Source organism: Aotus nancymaae, unplaced genomic scaffold (assembly GCF_030222135.1).
Source record: "Aotus nancymaae isolate 86718 unplaced genomic scaffold, 86718_ANA_hifiasm-v0.15.2.pri h1tg000053l, whole genome shotgun sequence".
NCBI lineage: Eukaryota > Metazoa > Chordata > Mammalia > Primates > Aotidae > Aotus > Aotus nancymaae.
Window position 1 is genome coordinate 12,411,397 of NW_026988467.1, and position 27,330 is coordinate 12,438,726.

The following is a 27,330-nucleotide window of genomic DNA, read 5'->3' on the forward strand; positions in this document are numbered from 1 at the left end:
CCTCGTGATCCACCCACCTTGGCTTGCCAAAGTGCTAGGATTACAGGCGTGAGCCACTGCACCCGGCCCATGTCCAGCTAATTTTTTGGTATTTTTAGTAGAGATGAGGCTTCCCCATGTTACCCAGGCTGGTCTCAAACTTCTGAGCTCAAGCCTTCTGCCCACTTCGGCCTCCCAAAGTGTCGGGATTACAGGTGTGAGCCACCACACCCAGCCTGTTTAGGTTTTTATTTAATCCTGTTTTAGAGAGATTCTTTTTCCCTCTCAATTGCATCTCTGTAACCTGAACTTTGCATGTTTACCAGGCATTGATGCAGCCGACCATAGATGGAAGAGTGGGGTTGGAAAATGTTGGTAGATGGATTTATTTATTTATTTGGTCTGTGAGGACCACTCCAGAAACTGCTTTCAGTGTATTAAGAAATGAAGCTGAGTTCCATTTATCCTAAGAAAGTTAATCACCTGGTTGCCCAAAGGTGACTGCCACTGTGTTGTTTACAATAGCGAAAAATTGGAAACAAGCCCCATGCCTATCAGTGGGAGGCAAGTGAAATAAATTACGGAACCTCCTTCTGATGAATCCCTTGCAGCAAAAAGGTACTGCAGGTCTCTACTGAGATGGGAAGATGTCCTCCACAGCGAATGCGCACCCTGTAAGCAGGCGGGTCTGTGTGTGTTTGTAAGTGTGGCTTTTCTGTATCCCAAAGAGTATTTAACAGCTGGCTGTCTCTGGGTGGTGTAAATGGAGAAAAATGAAGAGACAGGGCTCAGTCATTTTAGGAGGTGTATTTGTCGAAGTTAAGGAGGCGTGCCCGGAGACAGGGCTATGCCTTTCTCCGAAGATGATTTCGCGGGCTCCAAATTTAAAGGGGAAAGGACAGGATATTGACAAGCACACAGTTTTCATGTAAGAGGGGAATGGTGGAAAATAATCATGCGTGCCTTTGTCTGGCCCAGCAAATCTGCATTTTTATATAAGGTAACATAGACAGATGGGGAAAATCCAGGGAATCGGCATTTTTCCATAAGATCAAGATACATGGGGCAGGGGAACAGTCAGATAGGCATTTGTGCCAGGTGAGCAGAGGGGTGAATACTGTGTGAAGATAAGCTAGCCATCTACATTGCCATGGTGAATTTTAATAGACATGCTTTAGGGTAAATATCTTGGAGCTCACTAGGAATTTCCTTGTGGGCAACATATGAGGGAGGTGTGTAGCTGTTCATCTTGAAGCCGTCTTACCCAGGTTTGCATGACCCAGAATCTGCTGCTTCTGTTTGTGCACGTATCTGTCACCCCCTTCTGACCCTCTATTCCCTCTCTCGCTCTCCTCTTTCCAATTTACCTTTCCATCGTTATTGTGGCTGGGCACACTTTCTCTCCCCAGATGCTGTTCTTTGAACCTTCCCCTCTTCTGCAGGACTCAGGAGCAGGTGCTAACTTCTGCTCCCACTCCTTTCTCCCCTTCCCATGCCCCTTTAGCTCCCTTTCTTGGGGAGACGTATCGTAGCCAAGGGCTGCAGACACCCTCAGCTCATCCACCTGGGCATAGAACAGAAAGATTTGCCCTCATCTCACCGAGAGCCCCACCCCTCCCACCTTGACCAGGTAGGAGTCCAGCAGGGACAGTGAATTTCTGCCCTGCCAGCCTGGACAACCAGGAGGACTTGTTCCCTCCAAAGTCACCAAAGCTGCACCCAGGAATGTAGCAGGAAGGAGGCAGCTGCAGCTGAACTCTAAATGTGGCTAAACAGTGCCCAAGCCCCAGGAGAGGGACATCCTATGGGTGTCTTTCTATGCCTTTCTCCGAAGATGATTTCTAGGGCTCCAAATTTAAAGGGGAAAGGACAGGATATTGACAAGCACACAGTTTTCACCTAAGAGGGGAATGGTGGAAAATAATCATGCGTGCCTTTGTCTGGCCCAGTGAATCTGCATTTTTATAAAATGTAGATTTTTATAAAAAATCCCAGATTTTTATAAAAAGTCCCAGCTTGACTTTTCCCTTTGGCTTAATGAGTTCGGGGTCCCAGGATTTATTCTTCTTGGAAATAGATGCTCAGTGCCGCAAAGAAAAATTAGCACTGAGACAAAGGATCTTTTAGCAATGCAATTTTTACTTTCTGGACTGCAGGAAGGCTACTCTCACTAGCTATCTTGCCATGAGAGTACAATATACAAAGAAAAACGCACAAATTTATTTTTTACGCATGTGAAGTCATCCTTACTGCTGTATCTGATCTCGGTTGGCTGGAGCCAGATCTCACAATCTAAACTAAAACCTGATTAGCTAATAACTTAAAACTTTTTTAAACAGGTAAAACAATGGAGAGCTGGGACATGCCTGTGAGCACATCCAGCACAGGTATCTTGTGCTGGACGTGCTCAGAGTCATGTGCTCACAATCTCCGCTGCCTCCCAGGACCAGCCGGAGCAGCTCAGCACACTGGCCAGCACAGATGTCTTGGTTAAAGTACAAGGACATAGAGTGTGTTCTCACGTCCCTGTGAGCGTGGCATGTTTAACAGCTACATCGGATAGGGCTTAACAAAGAGTTATTAGCACACTTATTTTGTAACAAGAAAGGAAACTTTAAAAAGGAACTTTTCTACTTCCCACAATTTTCTTTTCACAGCTGCATGGGGTGATCTTCATTTTCTGTTTTATTTTTTTCTGGCAGAGGTTTTTCTTTTCTTTTCATAGATTACTTCTGTGTTGGGAGCAAGGGCAGAAAAACAAAAACGACAAAAGCCATTTTGATTTAGAAGAGAAGAAATGTGCGGGGGGACTTTATCCTCTGCCTCCCGGGGGTGCGGCCTGCCCAGCCCCCGCCCTGGCAGCCTTGTTCCCCAGCGTGGCCTGCACTTGTGTGTTGCAGACTCGGACAGCCAGTGCAGCCCCACTCGGCAGAGCCTCAGCCTGTCGGAAGGCGAGGAGCAGATGGACCGACTGCAGCAGGTGGAGCTGGTGAGGACCACCCCCATGTCCCACTGGAAGGCGGGCACGGTCCAGGCCTGGCTGGAGGTGGTGATGGCCATGCCCATGTACGTCAAGGCCTGTGCAGAGAACGTGAAGAGTGGGAAGGTAGGCAACTCCGGGCCCCTGTGGGACTTCTTCAATTCCCTGTGTAAGCTTTATGCACCCGGAAGCTGGCCCGCCCCCTGCTCCCACCCTGGAGTCAGGAGAAGGTGCAATCTAGGAGCCAGCCAATGCAATCAGCCTCCGATGTACCTGCTCAGTCACTGTGCCACCCTGGCAAGGCACAGAGCCCTTCTGAGCCTCAGCTGCCTCATCCTGAAAATGGGCCCAAGCTTCCTTTACTCGCCAAAGGGAAAGGGCTCTTTCTGCCTGGACAGGAATTCCGGCCCACGTCACAGCTGCAGAGGTTTCCATGTGCCCTGACCCCACGGTAGGAAAGGTGGCTAGGAGATAGGGAGGAGCCCCCCGCCAACACACCCCCTCTAGGGCAGGAACCCCGCAGCCCCCACATGACACTCCCTCCTGGGGGCAGGTGCTGCTGAGCCTGAGTGACGAGGACCTGCAGCTGGGCCTGGGTGTGTGCAGTTCCCTGCACCGGCGCAAGCTGCGCCTGGCCATCGAGGACTACCGCGACGCCGAGGCAGGCCGCAGGTGAGGCCACCGCGAGGGGCCCCAGGGAAGGAGGGAGAAAAGTCCTCCTGAGGCTTTTGGTCACACAGGTGGGGGAGTGGGGCACTAAGGTCTGGGCCAGGTGGTGGGGGACATCAGGCTGTGACTAAGATGGTCCGGGGATGCCACTGATGAGGGGGCTGGGGCATACCCCAGCCCTGTTCTGGACCAGCCCCCTCCGTAGAGAGACAGACACACGCAGACGAGAGGCCCCAAATGCCCTAGGACACCCCCCAACCAATGCGGGAGCCTCACAAGCCCCCAGAACTCCTCTGTCTCCCGGGACCAACCTGAGCAGCTCTGCACACTGGCCGCAATGATGTCTGCTGCTGGCTCTTACCATTCCAGGGCAAGGAAAGACGGTGTGAGGCAGAGCAGAGGCCGGCAGAGATCAAATAGGCACAAGTGGGCTCAGTGAAACCTACCCCTTAGAGGAGGGGGCTGGGCGGGGCAGGGGGGCTTCTCTTAGTGCTCATATCTGGGAGCGGTGCCACAGGGCCTTCCCATCAGGTGTATCCCCGAGGCCACCCATCGCCGCCTCTCACACCACCCCTCCCCTGTCCCTGGCCTGCCTGCCTCTCTCCTGACTTTCTGTGAGCAAAATTTGTTGAGTAGGGACGGCTACAGGGTAAAAGGAAGGAACCCCCACCCCCACCCCGCCCCACCCCGTTCTGAGTATGTGGAGAGGGGAGGAACTCACTTTGTAAATCTGACACTTCTGTTTTGCATAATTATGTCCTTCACTGGTTTCCCTATCATTTTTGTGCAGTTAATTAATCAAACCTGGTGGTGTGTGCTGTAATTTGCAGAAGCAGCTTAGTGGATTTTTTTAGAAGCAGGGGTTGGGGTGGAAAATCGGGCTGGTTTGGGAGCAGGAAAACCAAATCCATGTGTATGCTGGAGAGGGGCCCTTGGCATGATTCTCAGGTGGCAGGAAGTGCTGAGGTGAGACTGGACCAGAAACGTAGGGAGCAACTCAGAGCGAGAAAGTGCCAGGCCTCAGTGGTACCATCGGGACACTGGCCCACCCTAGACAGGGCTAGGCTGAGGGATAGGGGACGGGTCATGAGGGCAACCCCTGCTGGGCTTCCCACCTCCTAACCAGTTCCATCCCCAAAGCCCCTCACCATCCTTGGTCATCCAAGTTGGAAATTCCTCCTGCCCCCTCGCCCCACACCCAGCAGGGTCCATAAACACTGCCTGTGTTCACTGAACAGGGTGGGGATGACTGCTTCACCTCTTGAAAACTTGAGGAGTCTGGGCTACTGCCTGGGTTCCCCCTAAATGGGGTTCGGGCTGCCATAACAAAATGCCACCCCCCGGGGGCTTAGACAACAGAAACTTCCATCTCACAGTTCTGAGGCTGGAAGTCTGCGGCTGGGAGGCCAGGATGGCTGGGACCTGGGAGGGCTCTTTCCCGGCTTGCAGAAGGCAACCTTCATGCTGTGTCCTCACATGGGGAGGGAGGGACGGTGGCGGGGAGAAAGTGCTGCCGCTGATCTCTTCCTGTAAGGACAATACTCTCGTCACAAAGGGCACCCCTACAACCTCATCCAGTCACCTCCCAAAGGCCCCAGCCCCAAATACCACCACATGGAAGATTAGGATTTCAGCATATGAACTGAGTTGGGGGACATTTAATCCCTAACAGTGGCACCCTGTAACCTCCAGGAAGCAGGAGTCTGTGGTGCCAGGGATCATGGACCCCATGCTTAGACACCCCCAGGGCTTCCTGGAGGAGGCAGAGCCCTTATTTCGAGTTTCCTTTTTTTTTTTGAGATGGAGTTTCGCTCTTGTTACCCAGGCTGGAGTGCAATGGCGCGATCTCGGCTCACCACAACCTCCATCTCCTGGGTTCAGGCAGTTCTCCTGCCTCAGCCTTCTGAGTAGCTGGAATTACAGGCACACGCCACCATGCCCAGCTAATTTTTTGTATTTTTAGTAGAGACGGGGTTTCACCATGTTGACCAGGATGGTCTCGATCTCTTGACCTCGTGATCCACCCGCCTCAGCCTCCCAAAGTGCTGGGATTACAGGTGTGAGCCACTGCACCCGGCCTATTTCGAGTTTTCTATTCCCAGTGGGAGTCTGGCCTGTCTCCAGTTTGTCACCTGACCTTGCCCTCTCTGGGATTGTTTCCCACCTGGGAAATGAAGGGAGTTAAATTAGGACAGTGGTTTCTAAACTTTCGAGGCTCATGGCCACTTGAGAGAATCTAAGGAGAGCTTTTGACACTTTCTCTGGAAGAAGTACACAAAACTTCACAGCTTTTCACTGCATTGGGTTGGTGGGTGGGACCCTCTGGCCCACCCACTTTCAGGGGTCCATGGACTCGGGGTAAGAACTCCAAGTGAGTTCGACTTCAAGAACATTTTCAGCCATGACATCTTGTGTGCCCATTGGGGAGGATGCTGCCTTCTCTGGGACTGGTCTCTTTGTCTACAAAATACCAATGACAAAACCCACCAACCCCTTGCCAACCTATCATCACCACCTTATGGATGTCATTTTATTTATCCTCACATCAATGCAGCGTAGACATGCTTATTCCCATTTTAAAGATGGAGAAGATTGGGTACAGTGGCTCACGCCTGTAACCCCAGCACTTTGGGAGGCTGAGGCAGCCAGAAAACCTGACATCAGGAGGTCGAGACCAGCCTAACTAATATGGTGAAACCCCGTCTCTACTAAAAATACAAAAATCAGCAGGCGTGGTGGTGGGTGCCTGTAATCCCAGCTACTGGGGAAGCTGAGGAGAACTGCTTGAACCCAGGAGGTGGAGGTTGCCGTGAGCGGAGATCGCATCATTGCACTCCAGCCTGGGGAACAAGAGCGAAACTCCATCTCAAAAAAAAAAAAAAAAATTGGAGGCAATTAGGTGCAGAGAAATGATGAGCAGAAAGTCACACTACAAAAGACCTGACTGCAAAGCCGTTGCCTTTCCGGTATCCCATGCTGCCTTTGTGTTAAAAACAAGAACAATGACAGCTCCTCCTCCTCCTATTTATGGAACACCAGGTGTGTCCCAGACCCTGTGCTAGGGGTTTTGCATTCTCCACTCTTTTAGTCCCTACAACTCCATGAGGCAAACACGATTCTCCCCCATTTTACAGAGGAAAAAACAGAGACCCAGAGGTTCAAGGTCCCAGAGCTAAAAATAACAGAGCCAGAACAGCCCTCGATCTTCCGTGCTGTGCCATGACCCAGACGATATCTAAATTTTGTGCCTGTTCTCAGATTTCAGAGTCTAATCTGGCTCCAGTTCAGGGACGGGGCAGTGACAAATTTTATAAAATGTCTGAATTCCTTTTAAAATCATGCTTTTTTTTCAACTTGGGCTCTTACAATAAATAGCTCAAACCAACAGCTGGGAACGTAGCGCCAAGCTGGGGCCCCATGGGGACAACGTTAATGAAAAGAGAACATTTCTGAAGGGCAGGAGCACATTAATTGTGGGCATGCAGATGGAGATGGCTGATTACGGATGGGCCTCTCTCAAGTAGGTTAAGTGGGGTGCCCCCTCCCCAGCTCCCCACCCCAACTCTTGCTGCACCACTGATTTGCTGAGCAAACTCTTGCTCCAGAGAGAAGACTCCTTTCTAGTCTCCATCAGTGACAAACCTGGCCCAGCAGCATCTGATTCAGAGGACTGTGGCCCCACCTCCGGTCCTCCTGTAACGAGGCTGAGCCTGGTCCTTGAGGGGCTGGGAGGGGTACTGCCCCAGGACCTTTTCATCCTAGAAGGGAGGTTGTCTTGGGCCAGAAGGTTCCAGTTCAGGAGCTCCAGCTGGGCAGCCTCCAGGTGGACTGGGGCAAATGCCCCACTCACCCAGCCCTGCTCCGTCATCCACACATTCAACTGTGAAACAAACACTGGTGAGCGTGAACTCTGAGCCTGAAGGGGCCCTGGACATTCACAGATAAGCCACCCCCAGTCCTGCCCTCCAGGAGCTGACTGTCCAGTGAGGCAGCTGGCCAGATGCATAGCCATGAACCACAGTGTGACTGGTCCAGGGATGGGAACTCTCAGGGGCTTCGGGCACAGAGACCCAGCATGGCGTCTTCGAAGGCTTCCAGGAGATCAGACATCTCTGCGGAGTCCATAGGAACTCACCAGGGGAAGAGCGTGGGGTGGAGAACAGGCCAGGAGACAAGGGGCCCCAGGTGGACCCAAGTGGTTCTGGGTGGCCAAGGGACAGAGGGAAGGAGAGTGAAGCCAAGCTGGGGGCCCACCCTTCTCTTCGCCATTCTTCCAACGAGCATTCAATCAGTGTCCACTGTGCCGTAGCACTGCGCTGTTTGGCAATGAACAGTTTCTGTCCTGGCAGAGCTTATCTGCTAAGGTGGGGAAGAGAGAAAATAAACGAGTGGACACACCAGCTAATTGCTAAGGTTCAATGTGTGATTAGAGCGTTGAAGGAAAGCGTTAGGGACAGTGAGCAGACTTGGGGGCAGCTTTAGACAGCGGATTCAGGGGACAGGGAGATTTGAGGCCCAAGGGGTGAGGAGGGGTGAGCCCTGGGCGGGGCTGGAAGGAGCCGGGCTGGGGAGGGGAGTGGGGGGTGAAGAGCTCAGTGCCTCCAGGAAACGATCCCCCGGAGCCCGAGCCCCATGTGCGTTGGGAGAGGGGAAGTCAGCCAGGGCCAGTGCGGATGACCCTCGTGGAACACGCAACGGACTTCCGATTTTATTCTTGCAAAGAGAAGCCACAGAGTATTAAGCAGGGGAGTGCATGATCAGACTGACATTTCTAAAGGACCCCCTGACAGTCCTGGGGAGTGTGGAATAGAAGGGAAGCCAAGGCGAGAAACAGGGGGCAGTCAGGGACAGTGGCAGAAACCCACACCAGAGCTGGGACAGGCGAGAAGGGGACAGGGGATGTACTGACCAGAGTGACCAATACACAAGGACGGGCTACCAGCTTGGGAGCTGGGTGACAGAGAAAGGCCCCTGGGTGACAGTGACAGTGAAGGGGAACAGCTGAGCCATTAAGTATGACATGTCTGTGACAGCCAGGAGGCATCAAGAGGGCAGTTAGAGGCTGAGAGAGGAAAGAGGAGCTCAGAAAAGAGCTCAGAGCTCAGATGCTCAGAAGAGAGTGGAGAGTTTGGGAGTCCTCCCTCAAGGTTGCCTTCCAGAGCCCTGGCAATAGGTAATACAGAGACAGGAGTGCCCAGAGAAAGAGGGGAGGGGTTAGGAAGGAAAAGGAGTGCATTGTATAGCAGCGTGTACCCCAGCAGGGCGCTCAGGGGATGCTCAGTGCATATCCAGGCATGGACAGAGAGAACCCACCCAGGACGCTCAGCAGGAGGGTGGCATGCCCAGCTGTCTCTGGCTGCTGCCCCAGGAGCAGAGTGGAGTGGCTTTGCAAGCCCACCACTTTCCCTTTCAAGTACTGATCGATTTGTGGCCCCTTGCGGCTCCAGCTTAGACCAGCGCTCTCCCACCGGTCAAGCCTGGGGCACTCTGCAAAGTCCCTTGCAGGTGGGATGCAGTGGTCCTCGTTCCTTCTGCAAGGCTGCCACTGTGTGGCTAGCAGAGGAATGACAGCCATGCACAGACACACTTTCACCGGCTTAAAAATTCAAGCACTTGTGCACCTGCTGTATACATGGTACAGGGGTCATTTATATGTGGGGCACAGGGGAATCTGAGACCCGGCAGCGCAGTGGTAAGACAGAGGGTTTGTAATCAGCCAAACGTGGACTTTAATTCTGACTCCAAGATGGGCCACTGTGTGGCTCTAGGCAAAGTCAAAGCGTCCCATCTGTAGAGCAAGGACGGCAGCAGTGCCTTCTTCACGCATGATCAGGACCTGCCTGGCCCACCTGAGGGGACACCCAACATCCCCAAAACAGAAGAACAGACCGCAGAGCGCTGGGGAGGGATGTGCCAAACGGGTAGGCCAAGCCCAGGCTTTATGGGTCTTGGAGATGCTGTGGAGGCCCCCAGGAAAATGAGGGGGGCTTAGGCGGAGGGGCGGGGTCCCCAGAGGTGCTGCCTCCCGCCACACATGGCCCTTCTGCTCCCCGCCCCTGTGCCTTCTCACCCTCACTGCGTCTGCATGTGGGATTCTTGGATTTTCTCTTCCTGTTCCCTTCAGTTTGTTTTTGTTTTTCTGTTGATCCCTTGAGTCTGTCTCTCTCTCTCTCTCTGTCTCTCTCTCTCTCTTTCTGCCTTTTCCTCTTTGTTCTCCATCTCCCTCTGCTTCTTTCTCTAGATGTCTCTCTCTCCTTCTTTCTCTCTTTGTTCTCTCTTTGTGTCCCATCTCTCCCTGTCCCTTTCTCTCTCCATCTCCCTCCTCCATCCACCTCTCTCCCCATCTCTGCTCTGTCTCTTTTTTCTCCTTTTTCCTCTCGATCTCTCGGCTCCATCCCTGTCCATGTCTGTCTCTATGGCTCTCTCAGTCCTCCCCCTTCCCCATTGCTTTTCTTCTCTCTGCATCTCCATCCAGCTCCACCCATCCCTCTGTTTCTGCCGCTTTTCCCCACCCATCCACCCTCTGGCCGTGTCTCCTCCTCAGCCTGTCCAAAGCTGCCGAGCTGGACCATCACTGGGTGGCCAAGGCCTGGCTGAATGACATCGGCCTGTCCCAGTACTCCCAGGCCTTCCAGAACCACCTGGTTGATGGGCGGATGCTGAATTCCCTGATGAAGCGAGACCTGGAGAAGCACCTGAACGTGTCCAAGAAGTTCCACCAGGTCAGCATCCTGCTGGGGATTGAGCTGCTGTACCAAGTGAACTTCAGCAGGGAGGTGAGGACCAGGGCGCAGGGCAGGGGCACCTTCCCCTGCTCACCCCTCCCCTTGGCATCTACTGTCGTTCATCTGTCCACCCACCACCCATCTATCCATCCATCCACCCACCATCCATCATCCAGTCAGCCAGCAACACCCTCTCTCCCGCCTTCCTTCCAACAACCCCCTATTGGGCATGAGGCAGGCGCTGTGCTCAAGGCAAGGGAAATGGGAGCCCTCATCCTTGGAGAGCTCGCTGCTTATCAGCGAGAACCACAAGGAAGTGGGTGATGCCAATGTTGTGGGACATTGTCCCGATGAGGGAAGCCCAGGGCTTTATGAACACCTAGAGAAGACACACCTACTATGTATACCCACACAAAAAAATAAAATTTCAAAAATTTTTTAAATATTTGTTATTTATTTTAAAAAGAAAGTAAAAAGAGAGAGAAGAAGCCTCAGGGGGCTCAGGGACAGCTCCCCAGAGATAGCAATGAGTAAACTGAGACCTGAAGGAGGAACCCCAGGGATCAGTGGAAGATATGAGGGGAAAAGCAGCCCAGCGGAGGGAACAGCGTGGCAAAGGCCCGGAGGACTGATCCCTGGCAGCAGAGTCCTGTTGGGCAGGGTGCTGGCTTTGAGGTGGGGAGTGGTGAAGCGGGTGCTGCAGAAGTCACCTGGGGCCTGAGCTGCTGGGCCATGTGGCACTGAGTCCAGGTAGCTGACTTTTCTTAGAGTGATGTCAGAACCCAAGTGATTCAAGGTCAGGAGAAGAGGAACAGAAGAGGGGGCCAACCAGCCCTTTGTCCCCCTTCTCAAACACCCACTGGAAAGCATTCGCTGTGTACCTACTGTGTGCGTGGCACCGGGGTCAGTCCCTGTGGGACCCGGGAAGCCTGTGATATGAGGGCGAGGTGGTGAGGGAGGACTTGGAATCAGCCACATGGGTTTTCATTCTGACTCCAAGACGTGCCGCCGTGTGGCTCTGGGCAAAGTCGGAGCTTCCTGTGTGTGGAGCAAGAAAGCAGCAGTGCCTTCTCCATGCCATGCCGAGGACAAGGAGTGACAAGGACATGGGCCCTCACCCCAGGCCTCCGTTTGCTAAGGAGGCAGTTGTGGGAGATCACAGCAGTTACATGTAAAAAGAAGTGCAGGGGCCAGGCCTGGTGGCTCACACCTGTAATCCCAGCACTTTGGGCGGCCGAGGTGGGTAGATCACAAACAAGGTCAGGAGTTCGAGACCAGCCTGGCCAACATGGTGAAACCCCATCGCTACTAAAAATGCAAAAAGAAAGTAGCCAGGCATGGTGGTGGGCGCCTGTAATCCCAGCTACTCTGGAGGCTGAGGCAGGAGAATTGCTTGACCTGGGAGGCGGCGGTTGAGGTTGCAGCGAGCCAAGATCGCACCACTGCACTCCAGCCTGGGCAACAGAGCAAGACTCCATCTCAGGAAAAAAGAGGTGCAATGGGCCCCCACTCCACACGTGGCCTCTGTGTGTCCCCTTGTCCCTCTGACTGACCTACTATCTCCCCACAAGGCCCTCCAGGAGCGCCGGGCCCGCTGCGAGACGCAGAACACTGACCCTGTGGTGTGGACCAACCAGCGGGTGCTCAAGTGGGTTCGGGACATTGACCTGAAGGTGAGGGTGATGGTGGGGGTCGGGCTGGTTCTTGGGCATACGCAAATCCCATCCAAATCTGCATGCAAATCCCATGCAAATCAATATGCAGATCGCATGCAAATCTATAGGCAGATCCCACACAAATTAATATCCCCTTTGTGTGGGCTGGGGCATCTTAACCCAGGCCCAGCAAGAATTACCTGCCTCCTGTCACTCAGGAGGAGAGTACTGCTTACCTTCCAAATAGGAGCCCCATGATGCCTTTCTCACATGGGGTAGGGAGGCTGAGCCAGCCCCACTCTCCTAAGCAAGTTGGGGTTGAGATTCTTTAACAAATATTGATGACTACTGAGGGGCCATCTCAGTAATAGGTGGTCCCTGCCCTTGTGGTTCTAAAAAGATGGGGGAGGGGTTCCTCTTCACCATCAAATTAACTGGTCCCAAGGGGGTCATGCCCTTGCTGTTGGGGACAGAGTCCCACTTAAAACTGCAGCCCCCTCAGGCCAGCAGCATGGCTCCTGCAGGCTAACGAGCCCCCTGCCTTTGCCCCCAGGAATACGCAGACAACCTGACCAACAGCGGCGTCCATGGGGCTGTGCTGGTGCTGGAGCCAACGTTCAATGCCGAGGCCATGGCCACGGCCCTGGGCATCCCCAGTGGAAAACACATCCTCCGGAGACACCTGGCGGAGGAGATGAGCGCCGTCTTCCACCCGGCTAAGTGAGCACAGGCCGGGCTCCGGTGGTGTGGGCTGCTGGGTACAGTACAGCAGCTCAGGGCTTTGGAAGCAGATGGTCCAGCTCCCCATCCTGGCCCATCACTTACTGCCTCTCACTTATTCTTTGCATCATGGTGGTCTCCTTTTACAGAAGCCACCTGGTCCTAGGCTTTTCTTTCTGGGAAGCTTTTTGACTTCTAATTCAATCTCCTTGCTTGTTAGAGGTATATTCAGATTTTCTATTTCTTCTTGAGGCAGTTCAGGAAACCAAGGCTCAGAGAAGCAAAGTGCCTTAGTCTGAAGGTCACAGACTAGAAGAAGGTAGAGGAGAGGTCAGGTCTTGAATTGGGTATATATTAAATCCAAAAACACCCAGGTGTTTAGGGAAGAGACAGCAAGCAGTGCATGTGTAGGGAAAGGCCATGTGCAAGTGGAGCATAGCTGGGAGGACTTGCATTGGCCTAATAGGTTGAGTTGGTTGGTCCAGGTGGGGCAACTCTGGAGACAAAGGTTTGGAGGCAGGAATGAGCATATTAATGATGCTTATGGACCAGGTGAGCAGACCACATCAGCCTACCTGTCCTAGTATCCTCATCTAAAACGTGACCAGAGAATGAACATCTGGGCATAAACCAGTCCCCCTCCCACTGGATTCTCTTCTTAAAATGATGCACTTAGGGTTAGATGACCATTTATTGAATGCTTGCTGTGTGAACTATCTAATTTCATCCTCCTGGCAATGTCAAGAGATCAGTAGCACTATCCCTCCTTTATAGATGGAGAAACTTCTTCAAAGGTACCAAGCTATGCGCCCAAGATACACAGCTAAGTAAGCAGCAAATCCTAGATTTGTCCTTTATTCTATCAATGGTGTATTATATTGATTGAATTTCATAAGTCAAACCAACCTTGCATTCCCAGGATAAATCTCACGTGACCACAGCATTTAATCCTTTTTACATATTGCTGGATTAAATTTGTTAGTATGTTGTTGAAAAAATTTGCATCTATATTTATAAGTGATATTGGTCTACAGTTTCCCTCCTTTGTAATATTTTTGTCTGATTTTGGTATCAGAGTAATATAGGCCTCCTAGCACGAATCGGTTTTTGGAAAAGTTTGGAAGGATTGGGGTTCATTGTTCTTTAGACATTTACTAGAATTCACCAGTGAAACCATCTGGTCGTAGGCTTTTCTTTCTGGGAAGCTTTTTGACTTCTAATTCAATCTCTTCAGTCGTTAGAGGTTATTCGGATTTTCTATTTCTTCTTGAGGCAGTTTCAGTAGCTTATATCTTTCTAGAGATTTGTCCATTTCATCTAGGTTAGCTAATTTGGTGGCGTGCAGTTGATCACGTAATTGTTATCTTATAATGCCTCTTATTTCTGTAATGCTCATTGTCATATTCTCTCACTCATTCACTCACTCCTGGTTTTAGTGATCTGAGTTTGAGTTTTGTTCTTTTTTTTTTTCCAGCCTATCTAAAGGTGTGTTGGTTTTGTTGACAGAGCCCAGATGTGACCCTAGGGCTCTCTAACTCAGGCCTGAGTGCTAAACCCCCAAACCACATGGGGCCTTAGGGAGCAGCTGGGCCACTCCCCATGTTATACAGGTGGAGAAACTGAGGCTTAAGGAAAAAATTGTGCATGTATGGCAGGGTCCAGGTGTCCGGGACTGCTCTTCCCTACTGGCAGGCTGACACCCAATCTGTTATCAAAGTGAAGCCCACAGACCCCTGCAGCAGAATCACTGAAGTTGTTGTAAAATGCAGATTCCCTGGTCCTATCTCAGACTTGCAGGACCAGTATCTGCTGGCAGAGCATGGGGATCTACATTTTTAGAATTTTGGGGTGGTTCTTATGGAGACAGTGTTTGATAAGAACTCTATTTCAGGCCAGGCATGGTAGCTCATGCCTGCAATCTCAGCACTTTGGGAGGCTGAGGCAGGAGGATTGCTTGAGCCCAGGAGTTCAAGATCAGCCTGGGCAACGTAGGGAGACCTTGTTTCTACTAAAAATTAAAAAAAAAAACTAGCTGGGGGTGGTGGAGCACACCATATGATCCCAGCTACTCAGGAGGCTGAGGCTGGGGACCACTTGAGCCCAGGAGTGTGAGGCTTCGGTGAGCTATGATTATGCCGCTGCACTCTAGCCTGGGCAACAGAGCGAGGGTCCATCCCTACAAAACAGAAAAACAAAAACAAAACCCTCTTCCAGGAGCGATGAATCAAAAGACCCAGAAAAAAGGCTTTTCTCCTCAGAATCATCCCTTTCCCCTGACCTCCCTTCTGGAGCCACATGATCTGTAACTTTTTTTCTGAGCCCTGGAGAGGCGGCTCTAGCTAAATATTAGCAGGCATTCATGAATCTGATTAAACCCTTGACCACCCATGAGGTGACAGGTGTGTTCAGGACTGTCTAAGACTAATCAGGGGGCACTAGAGAAGGGACTTCTGGGGACAAGTAGAGTGGGTTCTTATGTTTTTGTGGGGCAGGGACTCCTTCAAGAATGGGATGAAAGCAATGAACCTCCCAATGACAAGATAAGAGGGAAATGACTCTGCCCAGGTCCACATTCACCAAGAGCTTATGGGCCCCACTATGACGTCATCTCCAGCCTCCTCCCACCACTTTGTCAATGCACGTGACCCAAAGGCACCAAGGAGGATTCTCTGCCACGGTCTCACGGTATCTGCTTTGACACACACTGACTTCCTGCATCTCCCAATAAACCTTGGTCCAGCACCAACAATGTGTCAGTCACAGGACTGTGCATTAAGGACCTGGAGAATAAAACCAGCGGGCAGGAAGAATGCCGCGAGGAGCAGCGGTGTCCCAAAGGCACCTGCCAGGGAACTGGAGGAGCCAAAACAAACATTTTGATAAAAATGCGTGATCAGTCCCCACCTGTGCCTTGAAGGCGATGTGTCCTGTCACTAAAACAGAGTCAAGGACAGGGCATACCGAGGAGCAGGACTGGAACCAGAGCAGGACTGGAACCAGATCTCTACTAGTCAGAAGCTCTTTCTGGAACTGATCTCTGTCCCCTGGGATCTAGGCTGGAATAGAGCCCCTTTTGCCATGAAGGCCACTCTCCACAGTCATTGAACACCCTCTGTGCGCAGGCTTTTGAGTGATCCATGTCCTGCCCTCACGAAGCTCACAGAGAGCGGAGAAGCCCTCACAGGCGGATGGTGTGGAGCTCCAGCCCAGGGCCTGCTCCCACTCCAGGTTTTCTCTCTTTCCCTTTTTTTTAATAGATCTCTGCTCATTTAAGAAAGGCTTTGTCTTCCATCCAGTCAAGACTAGTTTCATAGACATCTAAGTGAAGATATAAACCCACCCAGATCGCCTTGTGGCACTCTAGCCCCAGGCAACCCAGGTTCAAACCCCAGCGGCATCAATCCCCGCTGTGTGACCCTGGGCAAGTTACTTAACTTCTCTGAACTCTACTCACCTCATTTGCAAAATGAATATGGTAATCAGTATCTGCCACCCAAAGAGTCGATGGCAAGATGAGGTAAAACAATGCATAAAGCAATTGGCAAAGGAACCGGTACATAAAAAGACACCCAATAATATAAATAGCGATTTATTCCAAACCCAGCCCTAGCCCCACGACTGCTGCCTCCCGTTCCTCCTCTGCAGGGTAATGGCTGCAATGTGGGTTGGAGTCCCAGCATCACTGCTTTCTTGCTGTGTTGAACATGAGCAAGTGGTTTTACCTCTCTGAGCTTCAGTTTCTTCCTCTGTAATAAGGCAGGTGACTCATACCGACCTTGTAGCTTTGTTACAAAGGTTCAGTGAGGCAAAGTGTGTGCAGCCTGCTTGATGCATAGATGCCCTCAGTAACTGACAGCTTCTGCCCCTGCCTTCAGCTGGAGACAGAAGAATCTCCAAGCAGTCAACAATTTCCTCTGGAATAGCTGCACGGGAGTCTCCTGTCAGTTTGCTCCAGCATTCTCATTAGCATTCCAATGGAGAACAATTCCATTACAAACTCAAATAGACTTGACCCTCAAACACAGAATAAAAGAACCTTGTCACCTGTTCCACCTCCTTGGCTGACAGGCTTCCCAAGACAGGGGCCACGGAAAACATTTATTCTCCGGTCACTCAGCAGGTCACCCAAATGGTGGTGGAAGGACGCATTGAGCTTGTATGAGATTCTGCCCACCACTCCCTCAGACCATCCCTGAAATGTGAGCCCAGGCTCCAGACACTGGGTCAGCTCAGTGCCCAGAGGCGTGGGCCTGTGTGTCATGGGGCCCAGCGGGGTCTTTGAGGCTGCATTTTTTTTTTCTTGTACTTTAAATTCTGGAATACATATGCAGAACATGCAGGTTTGTTACATAGGTATACACGTGCCATGGTGGTTGGCTGCACCCATCACCCCGTCATCTACATTAGGTATTTCTCATAATGCTCTCCCTCCCCTAGCACCCCACCCCCCAACAGTCCCCGGTGTGTGATGTTCCCCTCCCTGGGTCCATGTGTTCTCATTGTTCAATTCCCACTTATGAGTGAGAACAGGCGGTGTTTGGTTTTCTGTTCTTGTGTTAGTTTGCTGAGAATGATGGTTTCCGGCTTCATCCATGTCCCTGCAAAGGACACGAACCTATCCTTTTTATGGCTGCATCGTATTCCATGGTGTATATGTGCCACATTTTCTTTATCCAGTCTTTGAGGCAAGAACCTTATCCTTTCTGAGTCGCAGTTTTTTCTGCTTGCAATGGGGATGATCACTTCTTCCCAGTGCTTTGCAGAGGGTTTGCTGAGCCACTGCAGTGAGGAGCTGACAGTGTGCCAGCACATGGGGGTGACCCATGAGTACTCTTTCCTTCCCATTCATTTTCTCCACTACAGCATCTTACGCCTCTCCGGCCTTGTAAATCCTTGGCTAATGGGTTGAGACTCAATGCTCAGGCCAGGCCAGCTGGCAGAGGCCGGCTCCCATCCCCTAACCTTCCTTCCTGTACCACGATGCCTATTTAATGCCTGGGATGCCCTACATTGACTCAGGAGATTCCAGTGAGACGCCCCGTTCTCCACAACTTTCCCTCATCAAAAGGTCTCCTTCCAACGTACCATTTTCTCGAGGCCTAAGTGACTTAATACTTAATAGGTCAGTTCAAAGCTTCCAAAGAAATACTTAATAGGTCAGTTCAAAGCTTCCAAAGAAACTTAATAGGTCAGTTCAAAGCTTCCAAAGACCTTAGCCCTGTGCTTGGCTTAGCTCCTGGGGCTTTTGTGTTTTCATGGGATTTAATCCAAAGGCCTAGATGGGAGGGGATTTCAGCCACTGTGGAAAAAAATAAGGAGGGAGAATATTTTGGCACAGTGGAGGCCAAGGTCACCCCATACTCCTTTGTCTACAGAAAGGCACCCACTTTCTATGCAAGGGATAGCTTGTTAAGACCAGGGCTGGCCAAGCACAGTGGCTCATGCTTGTAATCCCAGCACTTGGGGAGGTCAAGGCCAGTAGATCACTTGAGCCCGGAAGTTCGAGACTAGCCTGGGCAACACGGCAGATTCTGTGGCTTCTGCCATTAGAACTGCTTCCTCACTGGACCTGGGGAATTTCATCTCCAGGTAGAGGAGAGAGGGTATTCATGAAGACCTCATTTCCTGACCCACCAACGAGCAAGGGCCTCCCTGTTACGTGGAAGCCTGTGGAACCCGTGGGTTTGAGAATGTGGCTCCTTTTCCATTCAATCAGTGCTGTCTCCTATACACCACTCCCCTCCCTGGAACTTTCTCAGCAAAATTTGCCCCAGAAGAAGAACTTCTCTGAGGCAGCTTAAAAGATGCTAGAAGTTTCTTTTTCTTTTTTTTTTCTTTGAGACAGAGTCTCGCTCTGTAGCCCAGGCTGGAGTGCAGTGCCACCGTGAACCTGGCTCACTGCAACCTCCACCTCCAGGGTTCAAGGGATTCTCCTGAGGTTCAACCTTAACTTCAGAGTAGCTGGGATTACAGGTGTGCACCACCATGCCCGGCTAATTCCTTTTGTACTTTTAGTAGAGATGGGGTTTCACCATGTTGACCAGGCTGGTCTTGAACTCCTGGCCTCAAGTGATCCACACGCATGGCCTCCCACAGTGCTGGGATTACAGGCATGAGCCACCATACCCGGCCTAGAAGTTTCATTTCTTTTAATGATTCTACCTCCGTGGAGAGTCTGGCTCCTGGCTGGGCCTCTTGCCCTGACTCTCTTTTTCCACAGCATCGATATGCAGACTTTTTCTGTAAAAGGCCAGAGAATGATCTCTGTCAAAAGTCTACAACTCTGTCCTTACAGCAAGACAGCTGTCATAGACAACACGTAAGTAAATGGGCACAGCCGAGTTCCAATAAAACTTTATTTATCAAATCAGTCTGCCAGCTGCAATTGGCCAGGAGGCAGGCTGTAGTTGGCTAAATCCTATTCTAACAGAAGCTTCAATGCCTTTGCACAAAGAAGGGAGTCATGGGGGTAACTTCAGGCAGAAAGGTAGGGGACACAGATTGCAAATTTGAAGCAGAGACTCCTCATGCTTCTCCAAGCACAACTAATTAGCTACCATGCTGAGATTCTCATTTCAAGTCTTTTTCAATAAGGTTTGCAAGAGTTAAGAGCAAGACTTTGGAGGACTGCGTTCAGATCTTGATTCCGCCGCTTACAGCTGTGTCATCTTGGGTAAACTGCTTGCTGTCTCTGGCCTCCTTTCCCTTGTCTGTAATGCTGGGCTGGCAGCCCCAAGCCCCAGGCATATTGTGAGAATCACACTTATAAAGTGCTCAGCACAAGGATGGCACGTGGGAGGTCATCAGTCAGTCTCAGCAGCCACGGTCATTGTCACCAGTGTGCTTGTGTGTGTCTCTGGATTGGTGACTGAGCCTCCCCTGCTGACTCAAAATGGGCCTCTCCCCAGCTCCACAGGCATCCGGGAGGCTGAGCGTTTTGGAACACCCCCTGGCAGGGCCTCCAGCGTCACACGGGCAGGCAAGGAGGAGAACAGCAGCGGTCTCAAGTACAAAGCTGGCCGGGTAAGTCCCTCGATGTATTTGCCTGCATCCTGCAGACCCGGGAAAGGTCTTTTTTTCTCCTCCCAGCTGCACCTCCGTGGCTCCTGGGTTGGCCTGTGAAGGCGGAGTGCCAGGCTGGGTCATAGGGGCATCTGGGAGAGATGACCTGGATGTACCTTCAAGGAACCTTCACGATGCTTCAGGTACAGTGCAGAGGCCCCCGCAGGGTTTTGAGTAGCGGCCTGAATCTCAAAGTGCAGGTCTCGCCTGCCTGCATTAGACTCACCTGGGGCTGTTACCGAACGGACAGATTCTGGGACTCACCATGGCCTCCTGGAGCACGAGATCTCTGGGGCAAGGTGGATCCCACATTCAGCCAGACTCCCCAGAGGGTTCCAGCACAGCCCCAGACACTGAGCTGCAATCACTGATTTCGATCTGGGACATCAGTGACCTCACTAATAGCTAAGATGAACCTGTGGTGGCTCCAAGCAAACAGTATAAAAACACACGCAGCTCAGGTTCGATCGCACAGACTCCAACAGACACAGATTCCTCCATGGAAATGCACAGACACAGATGGCAGAACTGGGTAATCCAAAACTCTTCCATTTGAAGAATGCATTCATAACCATGAATACATTGCCACTCTACCCTTAAGAAGCACATTCTAGAACGTGCATTCTAGTCACTGGGGCTGATATCGCCCCCAAGAGTGCAATTTGTTTTGGCGGCGGCAGGGGGTCGTGGGGGTGGCAAAAATTCTTTTTCTTTCTATGTAAAAGCACCGACGTACATATGGTACATAGCAGAGCATAGTATGTCTGTGGCATTAAAATTTCACAGCAGGGGTGCAATTAGGAAAAAGCTGTCTAAAAGTCTCCTCAGGGAGCCATAATAATAATAAAAAAAGAAGATCGGGAAACACTGATCGAGAAAGAAAGGCAGTCAAATAAATAGTTACAAAGCACTGACGTGACTACTGCAACACAGAGAAGTGTGCAATAAGAGAGACATATGTTGAAGGCCTACTGTGTGTGCTAATAAGAATTACTATCCATTAAGTACTTACTCGGTACAAGCACTTGCTATGTGCTTTGCAGATGGGAGTTTACTTTTTTTTTTTTTTGAGACAGGGTCTCGGTCTGTCTTTCAGGCTGGAGTGCAGTGGCACGATCTCAGCTCACTGCAACCTCTGCTTCCTGGGTTCAAGTGATTCTCGTGCCTCAGCCTCCTGAGTAGTGGGGACTACAGGAGCACGCCACCATGCCCGGCTAATTTTTATATTTTTGAGAGAGACGGGGTTTCACCATGTTGGCCAGACTGGTGGGACTTTGCTTTTTACCACAAACCTGGGAGTTAGAAACTACTATTCCCGTTTTGGAGCTGAGAAAATGGGCTCAGAGAGGGGAAGTGACTTGTCCAAGGTCACACATCTGAGAAGTGGCAGAGCAGGGAACCGAACCTGGGTCGATGAGTCTCCAAAACCCGCATTCTTTCTGCCACATCAGGCCATCTAGAATATTCCTCCTGCCACACCAGGCCATCTAGAATATTCCTCCTTGACTTGGGAATGCAGTGATACCTCACGGGTCTGCTCAGACATTCTTACAGGTAGTCTCCAGGACGCACTTCCTCAACTCTCCACCCACCAACGAGGGAAGAAGGAGACTTTTCCAATCAGGAATAATTAGACAGACGATATTTGTCCTTGCCCTTGATAACCAACTGAATCCTTCTGGGTGGGGACACAAAACTCTCCCCTAGTGGTCATTCACAAACTCCTCTCAGTCTCCCTGAGCAGGGAGTATTATTACTAAGAGGAGGAGCACACAGAGGCTAAGTTACTCGAGGTCACACAGCAATTAGAATTGGAGACGTTTCCCAGACCTCAATTCTTAATTCTTGTTTCTCTTCTTCCTGTCCTTTGATCATATTCTTGTCTTCTCAGCTGCCCCTGGGGAAGATAGGAAGGGGCTTCAGCAGCAAAGACCCCGATTTCCATGACGACTATGGCTCTCTTCAAAATGAAGATTGCGGAGATGATGACCCCCAGAGCAGGCTGGAACAGTGCCGCCTGGAAGGCTACAACAGCCTGGAGGTCACCAACGTGTAAGGACCTGGTGGTTCCACCAGACCCATCACGAGAGACCCAGGAAGGGAGAGCAGCCAGATGGCCCCAGGGGTCGTTCCCACTGTACATAGCAGCCGCAGGCTGAGGATGTCCCCTGCTCCCGGGCAAAATTCCAACAGACTCTGTGGTTTCAGCTGCACAGCACCCAGGAGAGAAGACACCAGCGCACCTGCCTTGGGTGAGCCATGGACTTCCCTGCTCAACTGGAGATTGGCCCAGAAGACCTGTCACAGTGTCCAGCCCTGCCTCCATCCAGGATATGCAGGCCCCACTTCAGAGTGGCCGTCACTGTGGAGCAGCCAAGCAGTCCCTGGAGCCTTAAACTGAGCTGCCAAGGTGGGAAGAGGCCCACAGTTTCCCAAAACACCCTTCTAGAAGGAGCAGTGGGTCCCCAACCCCACACCCCAGCGCCCAGTGCACTGGCAGTGCTCGGAGCGGGCAGAGCTGGGTGCAGGAAGTGCTGCCTCTTGCCAAGACGTCGGACAGGGCAGGGGTGGGGGGGTCTCGGCTGCAGCATCCTTGCCCTCCTTGACCAAGAACTTGGGTCCTGATCTGGCTCCCTGAATCTCTCTTGGGAGAATGTAAAATGGGGACTGGCCATTCCTTTCACCTGAATAGCTGTGCGACACGTGGGGGTAGACGTGCTGAAGAGCTGTTCGCCGATCCACCCCGGAGTGGCTACGCTGAGGGGGTGCCGGGGAATGACCCGTGCAGGGGCGGGGCTTAGCAGCCACATTTCTAGGAGATGCAGCTATCCTGTCAACAATATTAAAGATATTAGGACGACAGGATCAGGGATGGCCGACGGCCCCGTATGGTGAATCTCTGGCCTGTGGCTTGCCTTTGTTGAGATTCCAAACCCCATTATCTTCACTCAGTGACAATGGTATGGAGCGTGGTGGTAAGTCTGGGATCTGGGGCAGGGAAATGCTTGACATGTTAACCCAACAAACCTGTGATGTCCCTGTCACCTGAAACACAGGAATGCTCACCAAGGTCCCAGCCGAGACACAGACTCCACAGAGCAAAGTCATTCAGTGTTGGTGGGGAGAACCCCAGCCCTTTTCTTGACCTGCCACTGTTAAGCTGTGTGGCTTCTTCCCAGTGGCCTCACCTCTCTGTGCCTCAACGTCTTCACCTACAATACTTCTGGTTCCCTCCCAGGGCCATTGTGAGGATTAACGCTTGCTAATATCTGTAACACACTTTGTAACCTCTCAGGAGACAATGGGAAGTTACGGGGTAGCCAATTTCCCATTTACAACACAGAAATACGTGGAGCTAGTGCTCTCCAACTCTGTGCAAAAGGAGGACAAGAAGTGTTTAATGTTCAGACTCGCCAAAACCCTCCAACGGGGCTCAAGAGACACATAAATCCCATCGGCCTGGCCTTGAAAGCCAGTTTGACTCAAGCCTTTGTGCTTCAGTTCATTGACCAGACGACAGCCACCTGATGATTAGGGAAGGATGGACGCATCGCAATTCTACTTACATGTCGGGTTATCAAAGCGAGTCACTTGTTGGAACCGTGATGCTCGGCCTTCTTCGAGGCCATGTGCACTGGGGCTTGAGTTTCCAAGATTCGCAACAGGCGTCAGCCTCTGAGAACCGCCAAAGCGTGCGTTCTTCAACCTGCCAAATTGTTTCCTCTCATGGGGGACGCCAAGCTCTGATGAACTTGAGAATTACTCCTCTCTCATGCCGAAGACCATGGCTTTCCCCACAACGACATAAGCACAGCCTTTCTTGCTCTCTGAGACCAAATGCCTAGATGGTAGACAGGTGGATGTTTGGCCTCCTAAGGGACACACTTCTGATCCTGGGCCCCAGGTGGTGAATCTCTGGCACGTGGCTTGGCTTTGCTGAGATTCCAGATTCCATTATCTTCATGACGTTCAGCCTCATCCACAGGGTCCTGAAGCTGCAGTCCACAGCTCAGAGAGGGGAGGTGAGACCTCCCTCCAACCTGGTGCCGCAAGTCACTCCCAAGCCACATCCAGCCTGGATGACCTGGCACCCCGGAATCTGCCTTTCGGGAGGCAGCAACAGCAGCGTGCCCAGGCAGGCAGCTATTCTCACAGAGTGAGCCAGCATTGAGCAGAGCACCCGAATCAGAGCTGATGATTTGAAACCAACGTTCACCCAGGTTGTCAGAAATGGCACTTACATTGTTCCCAGCCTGGATCCTGCTGGGGACAAGTGTACAATTGGGGGTCCCTGGCAGAGGTGGTATTGCCCAAAACATTCACAGCAGGAGGCCAGCAGGCCTGGGGCAACACGGGCAACTGCAAATGCCTCTTGTGATTTAAATTATGCCATCGCAGCCCCTTTCACCCATGAGGCTCCCCATCCCTGGCAGCCAAGTGAGCACTTGGAGCTGGTTCCTCAACAAGAGGATGGGTTGATTGTGAAATTACCAACCTCCACAGAGTCAGATTGGGTGAGCTTTGACTGCTGGAAAAACCCGAAATGTCAACTCTGCTTCAAGGGTGGGCAAGAAGAACAGAAGGTGGAGACTTGGCGGAGAGGCTCGAGCTGATTGTCAAAGGATACAGAAGGGCCAGCTACAGGACAGTGACCTGCTATGCCTGTCCAAGCAGCCAGAGTGTGGTCTCGGTCCCTGCAGGGCGATGTGGCATCTGGACCTGGGGACAATGTGGATGTGCTTCTTGGAAAGCTGTGCCCATGGGTGCAGAAGGCACCTGCCTGGTAGACTCTCAGCTTCCTGACCCCCAGGTGCCTCTGCAAGGCCCCTTTGACCTTGGCTGAGTGGGACCTTTCTTTTAGAACTCTGTCTGTCTCTCACACTGTTTTCAGACCCCAGGCTGCAGAGGAGGGGAGAAGCCACATGACAACCTGGACCCAATAAAGTGAAGAGAAGGGCATCTCTACACAGCTGGCCAGCGTAGAGGGCCCCAGAACAGGGACCCAAAAGCTTGAGGTCACTGAACAGGGCTGGGTACTGGCAGAACAGGAAGATTTGGCCAGATGTGACCTCAGCATTCCCTCCAGGGGTACCCACACCCCTCTGACCTAGGGAGAAGAAGGCCCATAGTCAGGCCCACCACCCGCTTCTCATCAGAGTCCACGCTTCCTGGGTACCACCACTTCCACTCTGCATTCTGAGGCTCTGGAGGGCTCTTCCTGCTGTGAATGGAGAGAAGAAAACCTGTGGGCAATGGCAACCTCTGAGTCTGGCATTCTTGCCGATGGCTGGCCAGTGAGAAGAATCTCCTGAGCCCTGACACACAAGGGCATTTGGTGGCTGCAGAGGAAATGAGCTGGCTCTGAACAAAGATGCGGTTCCTAGGGCCGCGGCCCCGAATCACTTCTCCGAGAGTGAATTTTAACACTGTAACAATAAATACTACTGCACAGGGCTTTACGGAGGAGGGGTTTTTTTCTGTGTTTTCTCATTGAGTGTTCCCAGCAGCCTCTTTATGAGATTACGAACCCATTTTGCAGATGCAGAAGCTGAGACCAGAAAGGCGGAGGGGCTTGCCCAGCTCTGTAAAGTCCTGGGGCAGGGACTCGAACCCAGTCCATCTGCCTCCAAATCTCAGGCTCATCCTCACAATTACATACTCCCCCAACCCTCGCCCCCCTCCCCACACATTCCAGCATAGGATTTACCTTAGCAGGTAGCATCACTCAAAGTGCAACTCAGGTGCACTCAGAGTCTCTAGAAAAGTCCCTGTGGGAGCACTGCCTTCTGCCCCAGGAACTTGCAGTGAGGAGAGGACACCTGACAGGTCTCCTCCCCTTCTGTCATTTGTGTCACGCCGTCACTCCTCCTCAGGGCACTTACATCTTCAGATTGCAGGACTGGGTGTCTACTGGTGGGACCCCAGGCTCCCAGCACAGTGCTCTTCCGACTGTCCCATCCCCTCAGATCATCTGGTGGGAGGTATTTTGGGAATGCAGGTGCAGATCTGGGAATTCTGGAGTCCCACCTGAGATCAGCATTTCCAACAAGCTTCCAAGTGATGCTGCTGGTCCAGGGGTCTCACGTGGAGTTCCAAGGTCATGGCGCACAGATGGGCCTTCCTAGCAAAGCCCTAATCACATAAGGTGGGGGCTGGTTTGCAAGCTCCACCCAGGTATCCAAACAGCCCTGAGGGAGCCCCACCCCCCAAACCAGGTTGTATGCTTCTCAAGGGGCAGAAACCCAGCCGGACTCACCGCCCATTGCTCACGTCAGCAGGGGCTGAGCACTCTGGAAGTGTGTATTAAATGGGGAGGAGATGAGAAAAGTTAGAAGATGCTGAGAGACAGGTTGGGGTCAGCCAGTTTCTCTAGGCTGACCACATATACTGTATTAATAAATCCTCCTGGGAGCCAGGGCCTGTCCTTGGTGCTGGGGATCCAGTGGCAGAACTTACACACGTCATGAAGGGAGATAAGAAACACACCAGTGGCCAGGGTGATTGATTTCAAGTGCTGATAAGTGCGAGAGGGACTTCAAGTAGAGGGAGGGGGATATGAGGATTTTTGAGCTGAGACCGAAATTCTGAGGAGCCAGCTCTGCAAAGATCTGGGGGAAGACCACCCCAGGCAGTCAGGCAGTTCCTGAGCAAGATGCTGAGGATATCATGGTGACAAAATATTGCCCAACCACTACGTTCTTAGTGGGGAAGACAGACATGAATTAATTATTCAGCCAAGTGTCACTGTGGTCTAAGTCTTTTTTTTTTTTTCTTTTTGGGGGATGAAGTCTTGCTCTGTCTCCCAGGCCGGAGTGCAGTGGCATGATGATAGCTCACTGCAGCCTCAATTTTCTGGGCTTAAGCAACCCTCCCACCTCAGCCTCTGGAGTAGTTGGGACTGCAGGCATGTGCCACCACACCTGATTGATTTTTTTTTTTTTTTTTTTTGGTAGAGGCTTCACTCTGTTGCCAGGCTGATCTTGAACTCCTGAGGCAACCGATCCCCACCCCCACCTCAGCCTCCCAAAGTGCTGGGATTACAGGTGTGAGCCACCACACCCAGCCAACTGTAGTTAAGTCTGATAGCAGAAGTAGCTGGGAGTCAGAGGGCTTTCATATCTTTTCATACAGGGATTTAATGTGGAAAAGAGAAGGTGAGGCCTGGGCTGAAGGGAGTTCAGCAGGTGAAGAGGGTTCTAGACAGCATGGACAGTGTGTGCAAAGGTCCTGTGGCAGGAGAGGCAGAGCCCCATGGCTACAAAGAAGTTGTAGGCTGGAGTGCTGGGGGCAAGGGGCATCGGGCAGCAGATCCTCTGCTGGGCCTCTGCCCCCTCCCGGGACCCTCAACCTGTCTCCCGAATATCTGTGTCATCCCTAATGCAATTAATGCTTCCTGAGTGCTGCACCTGGACACAAGGTGCTGCCTTCTGCAAATGGTTTGCTCTTTCCCTCTGCTCTGGCTCAAGGCTAAGTCGAATTGATCAGGCTACAGCCCAATGCAATGGGCCCATGAGGTGGCACCAGGGTAGCCAGGGCATAG

At 51.8% G+C, this 27,330-nt stretch overlaps 1 protein-coding gene across 4 annotated transcripts in view; it reads left to right on the top strand.

Moving 5' to 3' along the window:
* Window positions 1-25,244, top strand: part of KAZN (kazrin, periplakin interacting protein) — a 1,270,084-nt gene extending 1,244,840 nt beyond the window's left edge. For all 4 annotated transcript variants that reach the window (XM_064363326.1, XM_064363329.1, XM_064363328.1 and 1 more), the window contains 7 exons: window positions 2,880-3,085; window positions 3,513-3,631; window positions 10,173-10,404; window positions 11,925-12,026; window positions 12,562-12,728; window positions 19,637-19,751; window positions 21,682-25,244. In XM_064363326.1, coding sequence (XP_064219396.1) covers window positions 2,880-3,085; window positions 3,513-3,631; window positions 10,173-10,404; window positions 11,925-12,026; window positions 12,562-12,728; window positions 19,637-19,751; window positions 21,682-21,846 — 1,106 coding nt within the window. In that variant the 3' untranslated portion in view covers window positions 21,847-25,244. The remainder of the gene's footprint in view (window positions 1-2,879; window positions 3,086-3,512; window positions 3,632-10,172; window positions 10,405-11,924; window positions 12,027-12,561; window positions 12,729-19,636; window positions 19,752-21,681) is intronic.
* The last annotated feature ends 2,086 nt before the right edge of the window (window positions 25,245-27,330 follow it).